At 44.9% G+C, this 20,261-nt stretch overlaps 1 protein-coding gene across 8 annotated transcripts in view; it reads left to right on the top strand.

Moving 5' to 3' along the window:
- OSBPL9 (oxysterol binding protein like 9) overlaps positions 1–20,261 on the top strand; it is a 143,972-nt gene that overhangs the window by 78,847 nt on the left and 44,864 nt on the right. For 6 of the 8 annotated variants that reach the window (XM_075067607.1, XM_075067602.1, XM_075067604.1 and 3 more), the window contains one exon: positions 12,132–12,179. In XM_075067607.1, coding sequence (XP_074923708.1) covers positions 12,132–12,179 — 48 coding nt within the window. Of the gene's footprint in view, positions 1–3,544; positions 3,563–12,131; positions 12,180–20,261 lie in introns of those variants that run through there. The other 2 variants (XM_075067609.1, XM_075067608.1) reach the window with 2 other exon arrangements.

A 20,261-nucleotide genomic window follows, 5' to 3' on the forward strand; every position in this document is an offset into this window, starting at 1 on the left:
GGCTGCAAAGAAACCAGGAATTCTCTCTTACCTAGCGTGCCTATTTTTAACATTTTCCCACAAAGTTTCACACTAGCTTTTTCTCTATCAGCCGTCTTAGAGCTACACTCTTTCAGACTTCAATTTCCTTAAGTTCACTTGTTCATTGTCCAAAATGACAGCCTTTAATATCACTCATGATTTCACCATTTAAGTATTGTTCCAGGAGGGTTCAATGCCTGCACGTGCACTTATAGCTTTTCTCAGTTCTTCCTTGACACTAATTCCCTTTTAGGGCTATATCCAACCTGATTTCTCAGTTCTGTTGCTTGATCTTGGACCCAGATCCTGCTTTATTGCCAACTGAACCATATGTGAGTGCTGATTGTTGGTCATTATCACATTTTTGCCAAGAATATTGTTCTCAAGGGAAACGGGTACCAGGAAGTGGTGGGGCTAGTTGAGAGCCCACTCCTTCCTTTGCTGATATTGTAATGGTGACACTAAAGGAATCCGTATTTTGAGGCAGACAACAAAAGGGAACCAGAAACAAGGGGTTCTTTTGTACCTTTTATACAATGAGTTGGAATCAGTTTGCAGGGGTCTGGGATCGATCCGGGGTTGAGGTCGTGTCAACGGGGTTAAAGGGGAGCGCTTGTCTTGGTGTGGAGAGAGAAGGCTTTTTAATTAAGCTTTTAACTTATTATTGAAAATTGAGCAGGCAGTTTTTGTCTTGTCCCACCACGATTGCCTACTTCCCACACTTGATGCAACCAGTTTAACCTTCCTTTAGCCAAATTAGTTTTAGGTTGGCTGAGTTTGTCCTTATAGCGTCCCATCATCCTGGTTCTTTGTTCAAAGTGTTAACAGTCCGGCCCGCTGAGGTTTTGGGTCCGTCTGAGTTGTGTTCTAGCGGACGGTTTTCCAGAAATTTACTACAGGAGTCTGACCCTTTTTCCTTAGGAGTCTGGACCCATCCTACAATCCATAGAAGTAAGCCAGTAGTGTCATTGAACATGTCCCAACTTAGACGCTTCTTGTTACCCTACAGGAGTACTTCAACAACCAAGTTCCCAAGAAGGACTTTGCCCAGTGCAACACTAAACAAAAGGACGCCCACAGGCTACTGCCTCAATATGCCCCTTTGCTTTCAGCACCAGTGGGTTTACCCAAAGTGCCATGGTGCGGGCTCGCATATGTGCAGGATTCATACTCCACTCAGACCGCGATGTATGGGACAGGATCACCCCTTGGATCGGACGATTTTTCCTCAGAACAGACTGACAGGCAACCCAGACTCCACCAACACTCCAACGCAAGAGAGGACGATCAGACAACAGAAGACAGGCTAGTGCTCCGTCCGGACAGAACACAGAAATACATTTACTCGCCTTCTGACCCCAGATTCCTCATGTCAGATCCCGCTCGTAACTCTCCTCCAGCAACAGCGTGGGAACCAAGCAGATGTTCTGATGGCCGTAGACTTCACTGGTGTCGTTATGCGGCCTAATTTTCCGTTCTAGTGGGGAGGGGAGTCCGCCGTCGGGCCACGAATGCCCAGGATAGTCCTCGGGTTCCGTACTGGTCATCTACAAATGGTCCGTAGGAAGACTTCACGTAGCTCCCAAGATGTTGGAAGACGAGTATGCCATCTTGGATGGAACCTCCAAATTGTCAACATGTTATAGACTCAGGACTCACAGATTTGATAGGAACCCACTTTGTTTTATTAGCAACAGAACTGCTACTAATATACACCCCGATAATGTGAGCCACCATACAAGAACAAAACTATCTATTTCTACAGATTAAAGGTGGGGCTGGGGCATCTTTTGCAAGATAACAAAGGAAGCAGCAATCTGCTAATGACCTGGGCTACCAATGCATATCTTATTTCCTTACATATAACTATTACTGATCTATCGTTAATTAGTTCGACCCTATTGCACCCTTGTTTATGCCTAATGTTTCTTTTCCTGGCACCTGTATTTCAACATTTCTTATTTCTGCTTAAAGGTACAACATTTCTTTAATCCATTCTTATTTTTACAATATAATTAATTCTACTTTCACAACGCGAAATTGCATATAAAGCAATCATAAGTTGGCTCCCCTTTAAGGCCTAATACCAGTGGTCCCCAATGCCATAGCGCCTGCCAGGACAGTGCCCAGCAGGGGAGAGAAGCCTCGGCCCCACGCCTGCCGGGGATAGAGAACTCCAAGGCTGCAGGTGCTGGTGCCCTTTGTCCCCAGCAGGCACGGGGCCGCGGCTTCTCTCCGGCTTCAAGAGGAGCTGCAGCCCTGTGCCTGCCAGGGACAGAGAGCACCGGCACCCGCAGCCCTGGAGTTCTCTGTCCCCGGCAGGCGCAGAGTCACAGCTCCTCGAGAAGCTATGGCCCTGCACCTGCTGGGGACAGAGATCATCAGCACCCGCAGCCTCGGAGTTCTCTGTCCCTGGCAGGTGCGGGGCCGCAGCTTCTCTCCCCTGCTGGGTGCTGGTTACTGGTCACTAGGCGGTGCACATCAATGCACCGTGTTGGGGATAACTGACTTAAACTGACCGGCTTGAAACCCCGCTATACCATGACCCCGCATTTATCGCGGTGGAATTTTTTGGACCCCAAACATCGCGTTATAGCGGGGTTTCACTGTACATATATTTTTTTTAAAAGAGAAGATTACAGAAAGTAACAGTGAAAATTCAGACTAAAAACTAGGTTGAATTTGAGAACAGAATTCTGTGTTGAGATGAATGGAGATCTTGGAATCATGTATCACTCGAGTAAAATTGAGTTAGAAAATGAGAGTAACTTTAAATGTATGCCTTCTTTCAAAATGGGTTTTCTGTCAAATATTGAGAATCTGCTTTCTGTTACATTCAGAGAGTTAACTTTGGAGAATTGGCAGAGATGGTTTAAGTAAATGAGTTTAAATTTGTAGTGGAATCCTTAAAATTATCATCTTGCCCTTGATATTTAATTTTTTTCGCTGACGAGGAGTCCTGCCTGTGCTGTTGCTCCTGCACATGCTTAACTGGGATTGCTGACAGCTTAGGAAGTTTTGCTGCTGTATTTGTGTGAATCTGATACTTTGACCATGGGTAAATTGCTCTGTACGAGCAATTAAAATGGAATACTTTTCTGCTCTGCTTATGTATTTGGGGTTACGTGGGGGAGATGAGGGATGACAAGCTCATATATTCCACCACACTATTGGAAACAGCAGAAGATTATCCATTCACAGTTTCTGCCTGCAACATTTTCCCCTGATTAAGACCGCTACAGTTACGTTCTGCTTCTCTTACTGATATTATTGGGCAAGCACTGTGTGTGGGAGCATCAGCATAAATTTAGTATTGTCACTGGGAAAGGAATACATGCACTAAGATTGAGATGAGTGAGAGAGGCATACAGAATAAAGAGTTTGGCCCATGGCCTAATGATTTAGGACACAGCTATGTCCCTTGTGCTTGTGTCAGCAGGGGTTAGGAAACCATCTCAGACAGCACTCATCTCTGGAGGAAAGGATATGCCTCACTGTACTCTTCAGCAGTCACCTGAGACTGACTGAAGAAAAGATTGACAAGTAGTGGAGAGAAAGGACAGTAGAAACAAGAGACGGGAAGAGACTTGCAGAAACTAAGGCATGGGAGTTTTGGAAAACGAGGTATCAGCATTCAAGAAAGGGGAAGTATGGCACCAGAGAAGAGGAAAGGGTACAAGAAGTGACTTGCTGAGTTTTAGAGAGGAGATAACATTTGAGGTTTTCTTGTTCCAGTGCAATATCTTATTAAATTTGGTAGCTGAAAGTAACATAGAAAACTAAAGCACTAAAATTTTTCAGACCCTCCCCCCTGCTTCTCCAGTCGTCTTTTTTTGGAGAGGAAAAAGGGGTGGGGGTGTACGTGTGTGAATCTTTCATGTATAGTAGTGGTACCTAGCATGCAGTCTAAGAGCCACACATAGATCAGTGGAGACCATAAAATGCACCCTTGTCCCGCTTAACCCTCTCTCTGCAGGGCAAGAACAAATCTGATCAACCTTTAGTTTTTATTGATGGTGAATTTAAATAAACAATTTTAACTCCTCTCTCAAGGGAGTTACAAATTCAAACAATTTTTTTTACGTTTAATTTGGACAAATTATGATTGTATGCAAATTAGGTGCAGCACTTGGACCATTGATAAGATGTTAGGATGGCTCCCAGTGTCAAAGATTGGGCTCCTCAGTTTAAACTGGCTGCTTTTACGTCATTTTAATTAGTAGGAGCAGATCGATGCTTAAGGATCAAAAATTGTGGGGTCATGCAAACGTCCCAGGTAATGAACAGGAAAGTTCAAAAACTAAAGCAGAACTGTCTGTCTGTAAGTGGAATCCTATTTGTGAAATGTCATTGAGTCTTGAAATAGAATTCAGAGGTTTTTTCCTCTTTGCATAAGTCAAATTTGGGAGGTTTAATGGCCAAAATCCCTTTTTTTGTCTGGGCATGTTGTCATAGGTTTTAAGGCTAGAAGGCACCATTGTGATCATTCAGTTTGACCTTCTATATAACACAGACCATCAAACATCTCTAAAATTAATTTCTAGAGTGTATCTGGAGGGGGGGAGAGTAGCATATCCATGAGTCACAGGTTTCAGAGAAGTAACCATATTAGTCTGTATCAATAAAAACGAGTCCTTGTAACACCTTAAAGACTAAGAGTAAGAAAATTACTTTCACAGATATCTATCTTGAATTGCTTACAACACCTACTTATTAAATGCGTCCTGCATTTTCGACTGCTTTCAAAATGTAATTTAGTGTGTTTATCTCAGCCAAGATGGTAATAAAATAACTTGTCAATGAAGTTTGTCCAGTAATTTTATCTGTTCTCACTTAATCCCGTAGTTCATTTTTCTTTTGTATTAAAGATAAAAGTAAATGGGAGCTGACTTGTTTTGAACAGTGGAAAGTTTGAAATCATTATATAATGTTTTGCGATTGGACAGATTCACAAGCACCAGCAATTATTAATACTAAATCTATATCAGGATAGGACTCGGAATGCTTGATCAGGATTAGGGACTCCATTGTGCTAGGTTCTGTAGAGACCTAGTGCTAAGCAGGGTCCTTACTCCAAAGATCTATCAGTCTCAGATAAGAAAAAAGAACAGATAAGCCTGTTTGCTGGTGGTGTCCTGAACAATGTGTCCTTAAATGGTGACTCACTCTTCCCATAAAACCTTACACCGGAGCAGCCTTCTTTGTCCAAAAAGTGCTGAATGGAACTCCCTATGTATCTTGTCAGCTCCACCTTTTTTAATAAACTGCAGAACAATGACAGTATGGGAATCAAAAGACACAGCCTCAGGGCATGTCTTCACTAGCAAAGTTAAATCGCTGGCTGAGGCAGTGCTTTAATGGAACTGTGTAGTTGCGGCAACACTGGCACTTCACAGTGCTGAAACTTGCAGTGCTCAGGGGGATGTTTTTTCACACCCTTGAGCGAGAAAGTTGCAGCGCTGTAAAGTGCCAGTATAGACAAGCCCTCAGTAACTGAGCGTGGGTGTTGTAGCAAACCATGGAATGTCAATGACAATGTCACCATGTCACAAATACTCTAAAAGAAATATGAACTAATTGTTGTTGGGGGTTATATTGCTTGGATTGTACACCTCTACTCTGATATAATGTGGTCCTATATAATGCGAATTTGGATATAACGCAGTAAACCAGCGGTCCGGTGCATGGGACTGCTGTACAGTGTTGTATCTGAATTCATGTTACCGCAAGTGGCTTCTCTGCGCCCACTCGTTACTTGCTGCGGCCCTCCCTGGGGCCCCCCAGCCTCAGCTCACCTCCACTCCACCTCTTTCCATGAGCGCACCACAGCTCTGCTTCTCCTCCCTCCTAGGCCTGCTGCACCAATCAGCTCTTTGGCACGGTAAGCTTGGGAGGGAGGAGAAGCAGAGCTGCGGTGCGCTCGTGGAAGGAGGTGGAGCAGAGGTGAGCTGGGGCAGGGGGGCCACAGCAAGTAAAGGGGGGGCAGAGGAACCGCTCCCCACCCCAGCTCACCTCCACTCCACTACCATCTCCTCCTATGAGCACGCTACTCAGCTCCTCTTCGCCCTCTCTCCCAGGCTTGCCGTCCCAAACAGCTAATTGGTGCGGCAAGCCTGGGAGGAAGGGGGGAGAAGCAGAGCTGTGGCATGCTCATGGGAGGAGACAGAATGGGGGGGGGGGGGGGGGGGGGGGGGGGGGGCGGTCCTGAGGAGGGCTGCAGCAAGTAACAGTGGGTGCAGAGAAACAGCTCCTTGCTCCAGCTCATCTCCTCCTTCTCCCCTGACTGCGCTGCCGCTCCGCTTCTCTCCCTCTCCCTCCAGGCTTGCCAGGCCAAACAGCTGATTGGCATGGCAAGCCTGGAAGGGAGGGAGAAGCGGAGCGGCGGCAGCATGCTCAGGGAGGAGGTGGGCTGGGGCAGGGAGCGGTTCCTGTCCCTACCCCGATGTAATGTGGTCTCACCTATAACACGGTGAGATTTTTCGGCTCCCGAGGACTGCATTATGTCAGAATAGAGGTGTACTTGTTTTGTTTTCAAAATCCTAGGGTTTTCCTTTGAGTGCTTACTCATATTCATTCCAATGTAGGTGTGCACGCGCTGCGTGCATTGCTGCCAGAAAGTTTTCCCTCAGTGCTATCCATTGAGTCTGTTCTGGTGCCTCGTGGAGTCACGCCCATAGCGCCAGTATACAGGGTCCTGCTGCTCTGCCACCCATCAGTTCCTTCTTAACATCCATGGTGGCCGCTGGAACTTTTGCTTGTCCTTGTGTTCACACAAGTACTTTCCTTAGTGGACTTTGATTCTTTTCCTGTATATAGTTAAATAGTAGTGGTTAGAGTTTACAGTCTATTGTTATTTAGTAGTTAATACATTAGGACCCTTCTTACTGGGGTTGCCCCTTTCCCAATCTCCTGGGTTTAAGCTATGTGAGGCTTGGCATAATCCATGCCAATTAGTGCCACTCCACCCCCCCATTCTGCTGCCTTAAGTGCTCGAGTCTCACCTGTGGAAGCGCTGCAGGATTTGAAAGGGGTTCAAATGCCGTACTAAAAAGAACAGGGATCAGAGACTCAAATTCCTCCTTATGGAGGTGTGTCTCTATCCCATCTTGGAACCAAGTCCTACTGATTCAGCACCTAGCACCTCTATCTCTGTGAGAAGTGCACCGGCGTCTCTGAGAGACAGTGTAGTTCAGCCACTCTGACATCAAGAAAGGACTCCATATCCGTGTTCTGAGATTCTCGGCACCATTAGGGCTCTCTGGTACAGAGGAGATCTATGCCTCACCAGGATACTTGGCACCTATCCCAGTCACCGGTGCCAAAGAAGCGAAGAAAAACAGACGTGGGGTGTTCCCCAGCTCTGAAACCCACTGGTCACAGGGAAGTTGGCAGAGTGAGACCCGTGCCAGGTCTCATGAGTCAACAGCTACCAGCATAGTACCATTGACTCCAGCCCAAGAAAGAGACCCATCGAGGCCAGTACTGTTGGACTCTCCAAGGGAGAACCATCTGAGTGCAGCTCTGGTTCTTCCATCTATGTCAGAAGTGTTCGAGACAGCAAGGGAGCTATTAGTCCCTCCTCTATTGCCATCCCCCACCAGGTGTCAATGGGCACTAGAGACGAGCGCAGCTGTGGCATAGAGGCCCCAGGTGCCACTGAACAGAAAACTGGTGGTGATGACACAGCATTGGTTGCCTCCCTCTCGCACTACTCTCCAGCACCAACTGGTACTGCTCCTCCATGGTCACCAAGGAGAGATTCCTCACAATCATACTCTGAGGCAGAATCTTGTACCTCCCACAGGAGGTAACACCGGTCTGACCACTGATACCTGACAACTGATATGGGCCAAGGGTACTCACCAGTGGCCTGGCCAGCACAGTGGAAGATGCCAGGGCAATGGCCTTTCTGGAATCCTTGAGCCTTCCATCTGGTCCAGGGCCTCAATTGAGGAGATCTTACTGTGTTGTGTTGGAGTGTAGAACTCCCCCACCACCTCCCTTGGTACAGGAATCAGGACCTGTTACCAAGCCCAGCACCGAACTTCAGGACCTGATACTACAGGATCTTTCAGATGCTGAAGGACTGGAACAGGGCCCTATAACTGTGCTTACATCCTCCTCCTCCTCCTTCTCTCCTGATGAGGTGGTAGTGGGGACTTCAGTTGCACCTGCGAAGGACGACTACGGTGCACACCAGGAGCTCCTCAGGAGAGTAGCCCAAAACCTGAGGATCCAGGTGGAGGAAATCTTGGCGGTCTCCCATGCCTTGGTGGACATCTTGGCCTTTTCGGGGCCATCGTGAGTGGCTTTGCCTCTGAATGGTGCTATTCTGGAATCTGTTAAGGCCTTGTGGCAGACTCCTTGTAACCCACTGGAAAGGGCGTGGAGAAAAAGTATTTTGTTCCCCTGAAGGGGTTTGAATACTTATACATCCATCCTCCTCCAGGGTCGCTAGTGGTGAATGAACGAGAGAGGCAAGGACAGCAAAGACCTACCCCAACGGCCAAGGACGCCAAGGAGCTGGATCTCTTTGGCAGAAAGATCTTTTCCACAGTGAGGGCTACAGCCATGGCTTTGGCTGTGGTCATGAGGAGAAGCTCGTGGCTACAGGCCTTGGGCCTCCTATACAAAGTGCAGTGGACTATCCAGGACCTCCCTTTTGAGGGTATGTTTATCTTTTTGGAGCAGACAGACTCTAAGCTCCACAGCTTAAAGGATTTGAGGACCACCCTAAGTCCCGAGGACTAGACACCCTGGCCCAGTTGAGAAAGCACTTAAAACCCCAGCCATTGCCCCATTTTTACCAGCCTCAGTCAAGGCCAGATTACAATAAAGAGGTGGAGTAGGAGCTATAAGAGGAGGCCTCCTGCCCAGTCCTTGTCGGCCCATAGGACTGGCCCTGCCAGACAATTGTCTGGGTCTAAGTAGGCCTTTTGAGGGTACACCTGAGGATGGGGTACTAGGACAGTGTCTGGATCCCACCCTTCTCAATTTTTTGTGGATTGGTTATTCCACTTCTATTGGGCGTGGGTCCATATCAGGCTACTGAGTGCCACACACAGTAGGATTGGGATACTCCCTGCAGTTCAGTTCTTCCCCTCCTTTCCACCCTCCCTACCCATCCCTCATCAGGGATCCTTCTCATGAACAACTTCTAATCCAGGAAGTGCGAATGCTTCTGCAAGGGGGAGCAGTAGAGGAGGTTCCTTCGGAGCTAAGGGCAGGAGGTTTTACTCCCGTTATTTCCTAATCCCGAAGGCCAACAGCAGTCTCAAACCCATCCTGGACCTGCAAAACCTCAGCAGATCCATGAAAAAGCTGAAGTTCTGCATGTTTTCCTTGGCTTCCATTATCCCTTGTGTGGACATCCCTTCTGTGGATCAAGGAGACTGGTATGCCACTCTCCTATTTCAATCTTCCAAGGCCACAGAAGATTCCTGTAATTAGTTGTGAACCAGGTACGTTACCAGTTTGCTGTACTTCCGTTGACCCTATCAGAAGCCCCTCAGGTTTTCACAAAGTGCGTGGCAGTTGTCTTGGCTTTCCTAAGGAAACAAAACATTCAGGTACTGTATATCCTTACCTTGATGCCTGGCTGATCAGAGGTCAGACCATGGCCCATGTGGATGCAGGCATATGGCTAATACTGTCAACTTTCCAGAAATTAGGGCCTGTTGATAAACATGCAGAAGTAAATGCTCTCCCCTGTCCAAAGGATAGAGTTCATAGGAGTGGTCCTTAGCTTGGTCCAGGCAAGAGCCTTCCTTCATGCACTGATATGGTGAAACATGCAAGATTGCAACTCAGACCTCTTTAGGTCTGGCTAGCATCAGTGTACCGAACAGGCCGGGACTGCTTGGACATGGTAGTCACACTTCTCTGTTCAGTGATCATCACCCTCCTATGGTGGCTGGATCCAGAGATTGTATGTGCAGGTGTCCCATTCTTGAAACCACAGCCGTCAATGTCTCCAGTCACCGAGGGTCTCGGATATTAGGGCATTTTTATTTCAGGTATCAGAGGGGTAGCCATGTTAGTCTGGATCTGTAAAAGCAGCAAAGAATCCTGTGGCCCCTTATGGACTAACAGATGTTTTGGAGCATGAGCTTTCGTGGGTGAATACCCACTTCATCAGATGCATGGGCATGCATACTGACTTCATCAGATGCATGGGGATGCATCTGACAAAGTGGGTATCCACCCATGAAAGCTCGTGCTCCAAAACGTCTGTTAGTCTATAAGGGGCCACAGGATTCTTTGCTGTTTATTTCAGAACCACCATACACAGTCTTCTTCAAGAACAAGGTCCAGCTGCACTCTCATTCAGCCGTGTTTGTGACAGGTTCCTGTGATGGGTTCAGTCACAGAGATCCCCTTGGGACTTTCACCTGGTACGTTGAAATTACCTCTGATCCCATTTTCCTTGCCAGCTTAGGACTTCCAGAACCCTGTCCTGTTGAGCCAGACACACTAGCTCACTGCAACACAGACCCAGGGTCTGGTCTACGCCCCCCAAGCTGCAGACTTAGGTAACCTGCTGAACTGTTTTCAGTTATCTCCAGCACCCAAACACCCATTTCCCAATGGGCTCCAAACCGCAAATAAATCTTTTTTACTCTGTATAAAGCTTTTACAGGGTAAATTAATAAATTGTCCACCCTCTATAACAGTGATAGATATCCACAGCTGTTTGCCCCCCCAGGTATTAATCACATACTCTGGGTTTATTAATAAAAAAAATCAATTTTTTATTAAATATAAAAAGCAGGATTTAAGTGGTGTCAAGAAATAACAGACAGAACAAAGTAAGTCACCAAGCAAAATAAAGCAAAAACATGGAAGTCTAAGCCTAATACATTAAGAAACTGATTACAGATAATATCTCACCCTTAAAGATGTTCCAATGAGCTTCTTTCACAGACTAGACTCCTTCCTAATCTGGGCCCAATCCTTTCCCTGGTACAGTTCTTGTTAGTTCCAGCAGACATCTCCGGTGGTAAGCAGGGTTTTTCTCATGACTGTAGCCACTCTTGTCCTGCCCCACCCCCTTTTATAGTTTTGGCACACGGTAGGAATCTTTTGTGTCTCTGGGTCCCCACCCCTCCTTCTAAATGGAAAAGTACCAGATTGAAGATGGATTTCATTATCAAGTGACATGGTTACATGTCACTGTAAGACCCCTAGTCTCCGTTCTTCCTGGATTGGCCCACACGTACACAAGAAGGCTTGCAGGTAAATAAACCATTTACAACCAGTTGTCCTAGTCAAGGGGAGCCATCAAGATTCTAAACCATCATTAATGGTCCACACTTTGCATAATTATTACAATAGGACCTCAGAGTTATACTTCATATTTCTAGCTTCAGATACAAGAATGATACAGGCATACAAATAGGAGGAATATATTCAGTAGTTTGTAACCTTTGTTGTGATACCTTACAAGAGACCTTTTGCATAAAGCATGTTTCAGTTGCATCATATTTGCACTCATAAGCATATTTCCATGAAACATGTGGAGTGCAGTGTCACAGTTCCCTCCCAGGATATCTGTAGAGTGGCAACATAGTCTTTGGTCCACCCTTTTTGCAACTTATTATACCTTCAGTCAGCAGACCAGATTTGGCAGACCAGTTCTACAGTCTGCTTGTCATTGAACTCCGAACCCCCCTCCTTCATCTGCTTGAGAGTCACCTACATTGGAATGGACGTGAGCAAGCACTCGAAGAAAAAATGTTTTTTTTCTTCTGTAATTGCTGTTCTTCGAGACGTTGCTCATGTCCATTGCAGAACCCACCCTCCATCCCCTCTCTAGGAGTTAACCGGCAAGAAGAAGCTGAGGGGGCAGTGGGATGGCAGGATTTTATATACTGGCACTATGAGGGCGCAACTCCAGAGGCACCAGAGCTGACCTGATGGATACCACTGAGGAAAACTTTACGCTGGTGGTGCACGCAGCATGCACACACCTATATTGGAAAGAATATGAGCACCACCTCTCAAACAACAACAGTTATAGAAAGTTAATAACTGTTTTGTTTGTAGTTTCAAGTTGTTTGACGTATGAAAAACCACACTTGCAGTATTTTCACAAATGTTTTTTCTTTTAGCTATTTGATGAGAAGCTTCAGCACTGCATAGATGATGAACAGAGAAAAGCAAGTACACTTTATCTTATATAGATATTGAGGCCTTTCTTTCTGACATTTTTGATGATTTTATTTCCATTTTCATTAATCTCATAATTGTGAATCATGTTTTTAAGCCTGATTTTAATCTACAGTTGATAAAAATAAATTCTTGATCTGTCTTGTTTGTAACTTCTTACAGGAGTTACATATTGTGAATAACTAACTGGAGGAATATAACTTTATATAATGAGTTTTTTATAACATTGGGATATCACCTTTAAAGCTTTAAAACAAAGTTTCGTTCTTTTAAGAAATGGTTCTAATACCTTTTTAGATGTGTGGACAACACAACAAATTGACGTATTTGAAGACATTTTGGTATAAAATAACCAAATTTTGGTTCATTCATCAATGTTTGAAAGTCATAGGTTGAACAAGTATAGTGGAAAAACATATAAGGAGCGCACTGGGTTTTTAGGTTTTTTTTTAAATATTTTATTTTTTTAAGCAGTGCACGTGTTTGGAGCTCAGCCCTGCACATATTTGGAGCTCTCCATAGGCTGAGAGAGACTTAGAGAAAAGTCTGACTAGCCAGTCTTACATTTGATCACTCTGAGTATATCCTTGTTGGTTGTCTTCCACTTATTTCTCTTTTCCCTTTCTCTTTCTACCCAACCCCCAGCAAAAGGATTTTTTGATCAGGGAGGGTTGTGTAAATGTGCAGTCTATAACATATTCACATGCTTTGGAGCTGTATGCTCCAGAATGCAATGTGTCATCCAGAGAGTACAAAACTTGAAACTTTCAGCCAGGCTGTAGCTGACTTCAAAAGCTGATGTATATACTTGCTCCCATCCAGTGTCGTTTTTGGGGGCATGGCAGTAGGACAAAATGTCTCAAATTGCTATTTTTAAGAGAGACAAACGTTTTATCAAAGACTTTTTCATGGGAGAGGGGGGAAGGGAAGGAATGTTACAAAAAAAAAAAACAACCTAGCTTGTGAACTTTAATACCTGGAAATAGGGAATTAAAATTAAAGCTATTGCTTAATTATAATAACATTACAGTGACAGTGCAACAGTTAACATAATTGGATTTGGGAATTTTTGTGTATTTTGTACCTATTTCTCCGAGTTTTCCCTTGTGTTTAAAATCAAAGCTTCTTCCTTTCAGTATTGTTGTTTGAGTACACTTTGATGCTTCCTCACATAATACCTCTACCCCGATATAACGTGACCCAATATAACATGAATTCGTGTTATAAATGTGGTAAAGCAGCGCTCTAGGGAGGCGGGGCTGCGCACTCCGGGGGATCAAAACAAGTTCGATATAACACGGTTTACCTATAATGCGGTAAGATTTTTTGGCTCCCAAGGACAGCGTTATATCGGGGTAGAGGTGTGTTACGTAAAGGATGTGAATTTGTATTTGTTCCCCTTCATGTCTGTTGGTCATAATGGCAGATTAGCAATCTTATGCGTTGATCTTTCTGTCCTCTTCTTGGTGGCATGTACAGATTTTAAAATGTGCTTGTTGCTCAGTTCAAACTTGCATGACTAATCTCTTAACAAGCAACTGCAAGAACGGAACTTTTTTTTTGTTTTTTAACTGGAAAATTATTCCTTCAGTTTTTACCTCTGTCCAGCTGTGCTCATGCAGATCAGGAAATACATTAGCCTTCACTGTGACAATGGCCTTGTCTACACTACCTGATTAAATCCAATTACTTTAAATCGATTTTATAAAACCGATTTAGTGCGTCCACACTATGATTCTAAAATCGATTTTGTGCGTCCATGGCCCACGTCTAGCGTCGATTTCAGGAGCGGTGCACTGTGGGTAGCTGTTCCACAGCTATCCCATAGTTCCCACTTCCTGGTTGAGAGCCCAGTGCCTGCTGGGACCAAAAACATTGTCCCGGGTGGTGCTGGGTACAGCCTCACCCCTCCCTTTGTGAAAGCAGCAGCCAACCATTTCGCGCCTTTTTTCCTGGGTGAAGAGAGCAAACGCCATAGCACAGCAAGCATGGACCCTGCTGAGACCATGGACCCTGCTGAGACCAGTAACGCAATCGTGCAAGTTGTAAACACCACGCGCACTCTCGTGCTGTCTATGCTGAGCCATGAACTGCAAATTCAGGAGAGGGGGGTAGGAGGAGAGGAGGAGGCGGCAGCTATGGCAGCGCACCGACAAGAGCGATGATGATGATGACGACATGGAGACTGATTTCTCCCTAACCGTGGGACCCAGCATTTTGGAGCTACTGCTGGTAATGGGGCAGCTTCTACCCATTGAACGCCGATTTTGGGCACGGGAAACAAGCACAGACTGGTGGGACCGCATAGTTTTGCAGGTGTGGGACGATTCCCAGTGGCTGCAAAACTTTCGCATGCGTAAGAGCACTTTTCTTTGAACTTTGTGACTTGCTTTCCCCTGCCCTGAAACGCCATGAAATACTAACATGAGAGCAGCCCTCACAGTGCAGAAGCGAGTGGCAATAGCCCTCTGGAAGCTTGCAACTCCAGACAGCTACCGGTCAGTCGGGAATCAATTTGGAGTGGGAAAATCTACGTGGGGGCTGCTGTGATGCAAGTAGCCAAAGCAATCGTTACGCTGCTGCTACGAAAGTTTGTGACTCTGGGAAACGTGCAGGTCATAGTGGATGGCTTTGCTGCAATGGGATTCCCTAACTGTGGAGGGGCCATAGATGGAACCCATATCCCTATCTTGGCCCCAGAGCACCAGGGCACCCAGTACGTGAACCGCAAGGGGTACTTTCCATGGTGCTGCAAGCACTGGTGGATCACAAGGGACGTTTCACCAGCATCCACGTGGGATGGCCAGGAAGGGTTCATGACGCTCGCGTCTTCAGAAACACTACTCTCTTTAAACGGCTGCAGCAAGGAAATTACTTCCCCAGACCAGAAAATAACAGTTGGCGATGTTGAGATGCCTGTCGTTATCCTGGGTGACCCAGCCTACCCCTTGATGCCATGGCTCATGAAGCCATACACAGGCAGCCTGGACAGTGGTCAGGAGCTGTTCAACTACAGGCTGAGCAAGTGCAGGATGGTGGTAGAGTGTGCATTTGGGCGTTTAAAGGGGCGCTTTCGATCATTACTTACTCGCTCAGACCTCAGCCAAAAGAATGTCCCATTGCTATTGCTGCTTGCTGTGTGCTCCACAATCTCTGTGAGAGTAAGGGGGAGACCTTTCTGGCGGGGTGGGAGGCTGAGGCAAATCACCTGGCCGCTCACTACGAGCAGCCAGACACCAGGGCGATTAGAAGAGCACACCAGGAGGCGGTGCGCATCAGAGAAGCCTTGAAAAGTAGTTTCAGCGCGGGCCAGGGTATGGTGTGACTGCAGTGCTTGTTCCCCTTGATGAACACTCCGCCTCTCTTGACTCCCTGTAAGCAACCCACCCTCCCCCTTTACTTACAGCTTGCTGAAGGACTTTTAAAAGCAACTCCCCCCCCCTTTGATTACATCTAGCTGAAGGAAATAAAGTCAGTATATTTGAAAAATCATTTATTCAGTATTAAAAGTCATTTGTTATTGCTTAAAAATCATGAGTTCTTTTTTAAAAATCATTCCCTGTAAGAAAACCACCCTCCCCCGTTTGGATGTATTCTTGATTAGAAAGTAATTATATAAAGAGGCACTGAATTATCTAGGTATCCCTGCATGGTGTGCTTTTGGAGGAGGATCGGAGGTAAGGAAAAGCCCATGAAGCACATTTCAGCTTAATGTCAGCCTTTTGGTTGGGCTGTCCATGGGGTGGAGTGTTCTGGTGAAGAAAGCCTTCCCCCACGCATTCTAACACGTCTGGGTGAGGGAGATATGGAACTTGGGGAGCTTCGAGGGTGGTTAAACATGGGCTGCAGTGGCACTCTGTAACCCCGCTGCTGTTCCTGACCATCCACCATGCGTCTGAGGATCTCAGTGTGTTCACACAGCAGCAGCTCCAGCGTTCCATCACGCAACACGCAGATCTTCCTGCCTACACCTCTGATCTTCCTGCCAGGTCTTCCTTGCGCCACCTCTCTTCTACCTGCGGTCTTCCTCCGCCACTCTGTTCTTCCTGCCGCCACCTCTCATCTCGAGCGTCGTCTCTCCTGTCCTCCCGGTCACTGGCATCTTTCTTGTATTTTGCTACCACTTCCTTCCAATCATTATGATGAGCTCTGTTACTGTGGCTTACTTCCATGATTTCTGAAAACATTTCATCTCGAGTTCTCTTTCTCTCCGCCTTTTGGCTAGCCTTCCAGATGGGGCAGGGAGTACAGAACAGTGCGCAGCTGTATGGGGGAGGTAAGAGAGTACAGAGAAGTATGTAAAAAGATACATTTTACAGAACAATGATTGTACTCACAGTGAACCAAACTATGCACCTTACATAGCACATGTGATTTCACTACAAGGTCGAATTTTGCATCTTTTAATACTGAGAGCCTCTGTCCCTGGGGTCAGAGCACACTGCAGACGCAGGTTCCCGGTCCTGTAATCATAATTCAGCTTCCATGCAGCCATGGTAAGTCTTTATGTTTGACTTCTCCAGGGTTCTCCAGCTCCTCCCTCCTCCCTCCTAAAGCATCCTCCCTCCACCCCTCACAGCGCGTGGCTGTTAGCTGGGAAGAGTCCCTGCTCGCCAAACAGACAGAGAAGCCCAGCACAAGCCTTCCTATGCTCTGTGAAGCAATGATTCCAAATTACGTCATGCATGCCTGGAGGGGAAAGTTTGTTCAATGGGGGACCGGATAAGGCTGCCTTGCCCCGAAATCTACTGAAAAGGCTCTTTGATTTCCTCCAATATCAATTCATGGAGATTTCTTGGGAGGATTTTCACTCCATCCCCAGACATGTTAACGAACTTTTCCTGTAACTGTACTGGCTAAGAAGAATGACAACGCATGCTTCAAATTTATAATTAAAAAACGCTTGTTTGTAACCATGATTGATAGAAACATTCACTCACCAGAGGTCCCTTCCATGGCTTCACTGTCTGGGATAGTGGCTTGGTTGGGCTGGGAGGGTAATTCAGGGCTCAAAAACAGCTCCTGGCTGCTGTTGGTAATTGAGAGCTGTGTGCTATCTGCAATCTCTTCCTCCTGCTCATCTTCGTCATCTGCCCCCTCTGCAGAATCCTCAGCACGGTTGATATTGCAACACTGACCTCTGAATCCACGGCCACGGGGGGTACTTGTTGCCAAGCCCCCAAAATTGCATGCAGCTCTGCATAGAACCTTGCATGTTTTCGGACCTGCTCCAGACCTTCCGTTTGCCTCTCTGGTTTTCTGGTATGCCTGCCTCAGTTCTTTGACTTTTATCCTACATTGCAACGAGTCCCTCCTGTGTCCTTTTTCAATCATAGACTTTGAAATTCTTTCAAATGTTTTCTCATTTCGTTTTGACGAACGGAGTTCTGTAAGCACTGAATCCTCACCCCAGATAGCAATGAGATCCACTAGCTCTTCTGTGGTCCATGCTGGAGCTCTTTTTCTATTCTCAGGAGACTGCATTTTTAAATGTGCTGCTGAGCTGTACGTGGTCACCTGTGCTGCTCAGAGCCCCACGCTGGCCAAACAGGAAACTGATTCAAAACTCCGCGGGGCTTTTCCTGTTTACCTGGCCAGTGCATCGGAGTTTTGACTGCTGTCCAGAGCGGTCAGTGGTGCTCTCTGGGATACCTCCTGGAGGCCAGTAACTTCGATTTCCGTCCACACTACACTAATTCCGAATTAGTAACATCGATTTTAGGGTTACTCCTGTGGTTTTGAAGGAGTACTAAAATCGATTTAAATAGCCCTTTAATTCGAATTACAGGGCGGTGTAGTGTGGACGGGTGCACCATTAATTCGAATTAACGCTGTTAAATTCGAATTTAAGGCGCAGTGTAGACGGGGTCAATGAGAAGCACTTGAGTCACTTTTAATCCTTGGAGGCTTCTTCAAGGATTGTGTTACAGCTAGAGGATGCATTTTCTTATTTAATCTGAGCAACATCAGTAGAACAGGAAGATTTATGATTTCAAAGAGGTGTTTTTTTTAAAGGTTGTATCAATAATGTTTTTACTACAGATTCCACTTCTTCCCCATTTAAAACAAACAAAAAAAGCATTACTTTTTTTAAAATTGAACCTTCCTGTCCCTTGGGCTAGAACAGGTAAGGAATTCTTTGGCGGCAGCAGCTTAATGTTTCTGTTTCCTTAGATAAGGATTAAGCTTTTCACTATACTTTGGTTAAGCAGTTGTTCCACAGATATGTGGTTTGAGGCAAAGTTATGCAGCTGGAAATCGATTTCTACACTTTCTTTCCCACTAGGTCTTCATTAAAAATTCTAGCAGAAAGCCTGTTTGTTTTTTCTTTTCATGTTTTGTAGTACGATTCATAAGTTTAAATGGGCCATCAGAAGACAGGTTTTCTTTTTAGTTGGAATCAAAGCAGAGTGAAAGTGTTTCAAGATGAACTGTTCGAACTTAAGGTATCTGCTGTGTTCCAGCAACCAAAGTCAGGCTTTTTCTACTATCCTATAATTTATTTTGAAACTCAGTTCGGTGTTTACATGCAGGGCAGGTTTGGAAATGTGAACCAGAACTAATTGACTTCGAGCATTGTGTCAAGCATTGTTTAGTATTGCAAAGAGTCAGGAAATGATGACCTCCTAAACAATTGAGCACAACCTGTTTTTTCAGATGGAAAAAGTCTGTTTCCGGTGCTGCTGGGCAACCACTTCTTGATAATATGATAGGTAGTAGCTAGGATGCTTTTACAAATAGGTGGCAGATAATCATTGTTTCTTAAGACATTAAGCAGCCTATTTTAATAACAATTTGGAGCCTTAACAAATACTGTATATAGAGTATTATATAATGTTAGATATTACAAAATACTGTTCTTTAAAATATGAGTTTCATAATTTAAATAATATACAATAAAAGTTAAGGAATATGTGTTAAATAGTTCAGAAAACATTTATTGTGTACAGTGATACTGAAGAATGTTTGCATTTTAAATGTCTCACTCTTACACAGCATTCTTCATCCATAGATCTCAAAAGTGCTTTTAAATAGGTCAGTATGCATCATTATCCCCATTTTACACGTGAAACATATCTGTTAATATAAATTAAAGCATTATTTAGAAACTAGTGGTGAAATCCTGTCCTGGTTAAGTCACAAGGGTCAGTATTTCACCCTAGGGCACAATTCACCTATTGAAGAGTGGATGCAAGGTGTACATTTAAGTTAGGACTGTCAATTTATCACAGTTAACTCACGCGATTAACTCAAAAAAATTAATTACGATTTAAAAAAAAATAATCATGATTAATCACAATTTTTATCACACTGTTAGTAGAATACCAATTGAAATGTTTTGGATGTTTTCTATATTTTCATATATATTATATTTTGTGTTATAACTGAAATCAATGTATATTATTTATAATTTTTACAGTGCAAATATTTGTAGACAAGAGTATTTCTCAGTTCACCTCATACAAGTACTGTAGTGCAATCTTTGTCATGAAAGTGCAACTTACAAATGTAGATTTTTATTTTCTTACATAACTGCACTCAAAAACAAAAGAATGTAAAACTTGAGACCCTACAAGTCCACTCGGTCCTACTACTTCTTCTTTGTCTTAGAGATTGGCTAAACAAGTTCGCTTACATTTACAGGAGATAATGCTGCCCTCTTCTTCTTTACAATGTCATCAGAAAGTGCACTTGCATGGCACTTTTGTAGCCGACATTGCACGGTGTTTACATGCCAGATAAGCTAAACATTTGTATGCCCCTTTGTGCTTCGGTCACCATTCCGTAGGACTTGTTTCTATGCTGATGACGCTTGTTTAAAAAAAATTTCGGTTATTAAATTTGTGACTGAACTCTTTGGGGGAGAATTGTATGTCTCCTGCCCTGTTTTACCTTCATTCTGCCATGTATTTCATGATACAGCAGTCTTGGATGATGACCCCACACTTGTTGTTCATTCTAAGAATATTTTCACTGCAGATTTGACAAAACGCAAAGAGGGTACCAATGTGAGATTTCTAAAGATAGCTACAGCACTCGACCCAAGGTTTAAGAATCTGAAGTGCCTTCCA

The sequence above is a fragment of the Chelonoidis abingdonii genome, chromosome 7 (genome assembly GCF_003597395.2).
Source record: "Chelonoidis abingdonii isolate Lonesome George chromosome 7, CheloAbing_2.0, whole genome shotgun sequence".
Taxonomy (NCBI): Eukaryota; Metazoa; Chordata; order Testudines; family Testudinidae; genus Chelonoidis; species Chelonoidis abingdonii.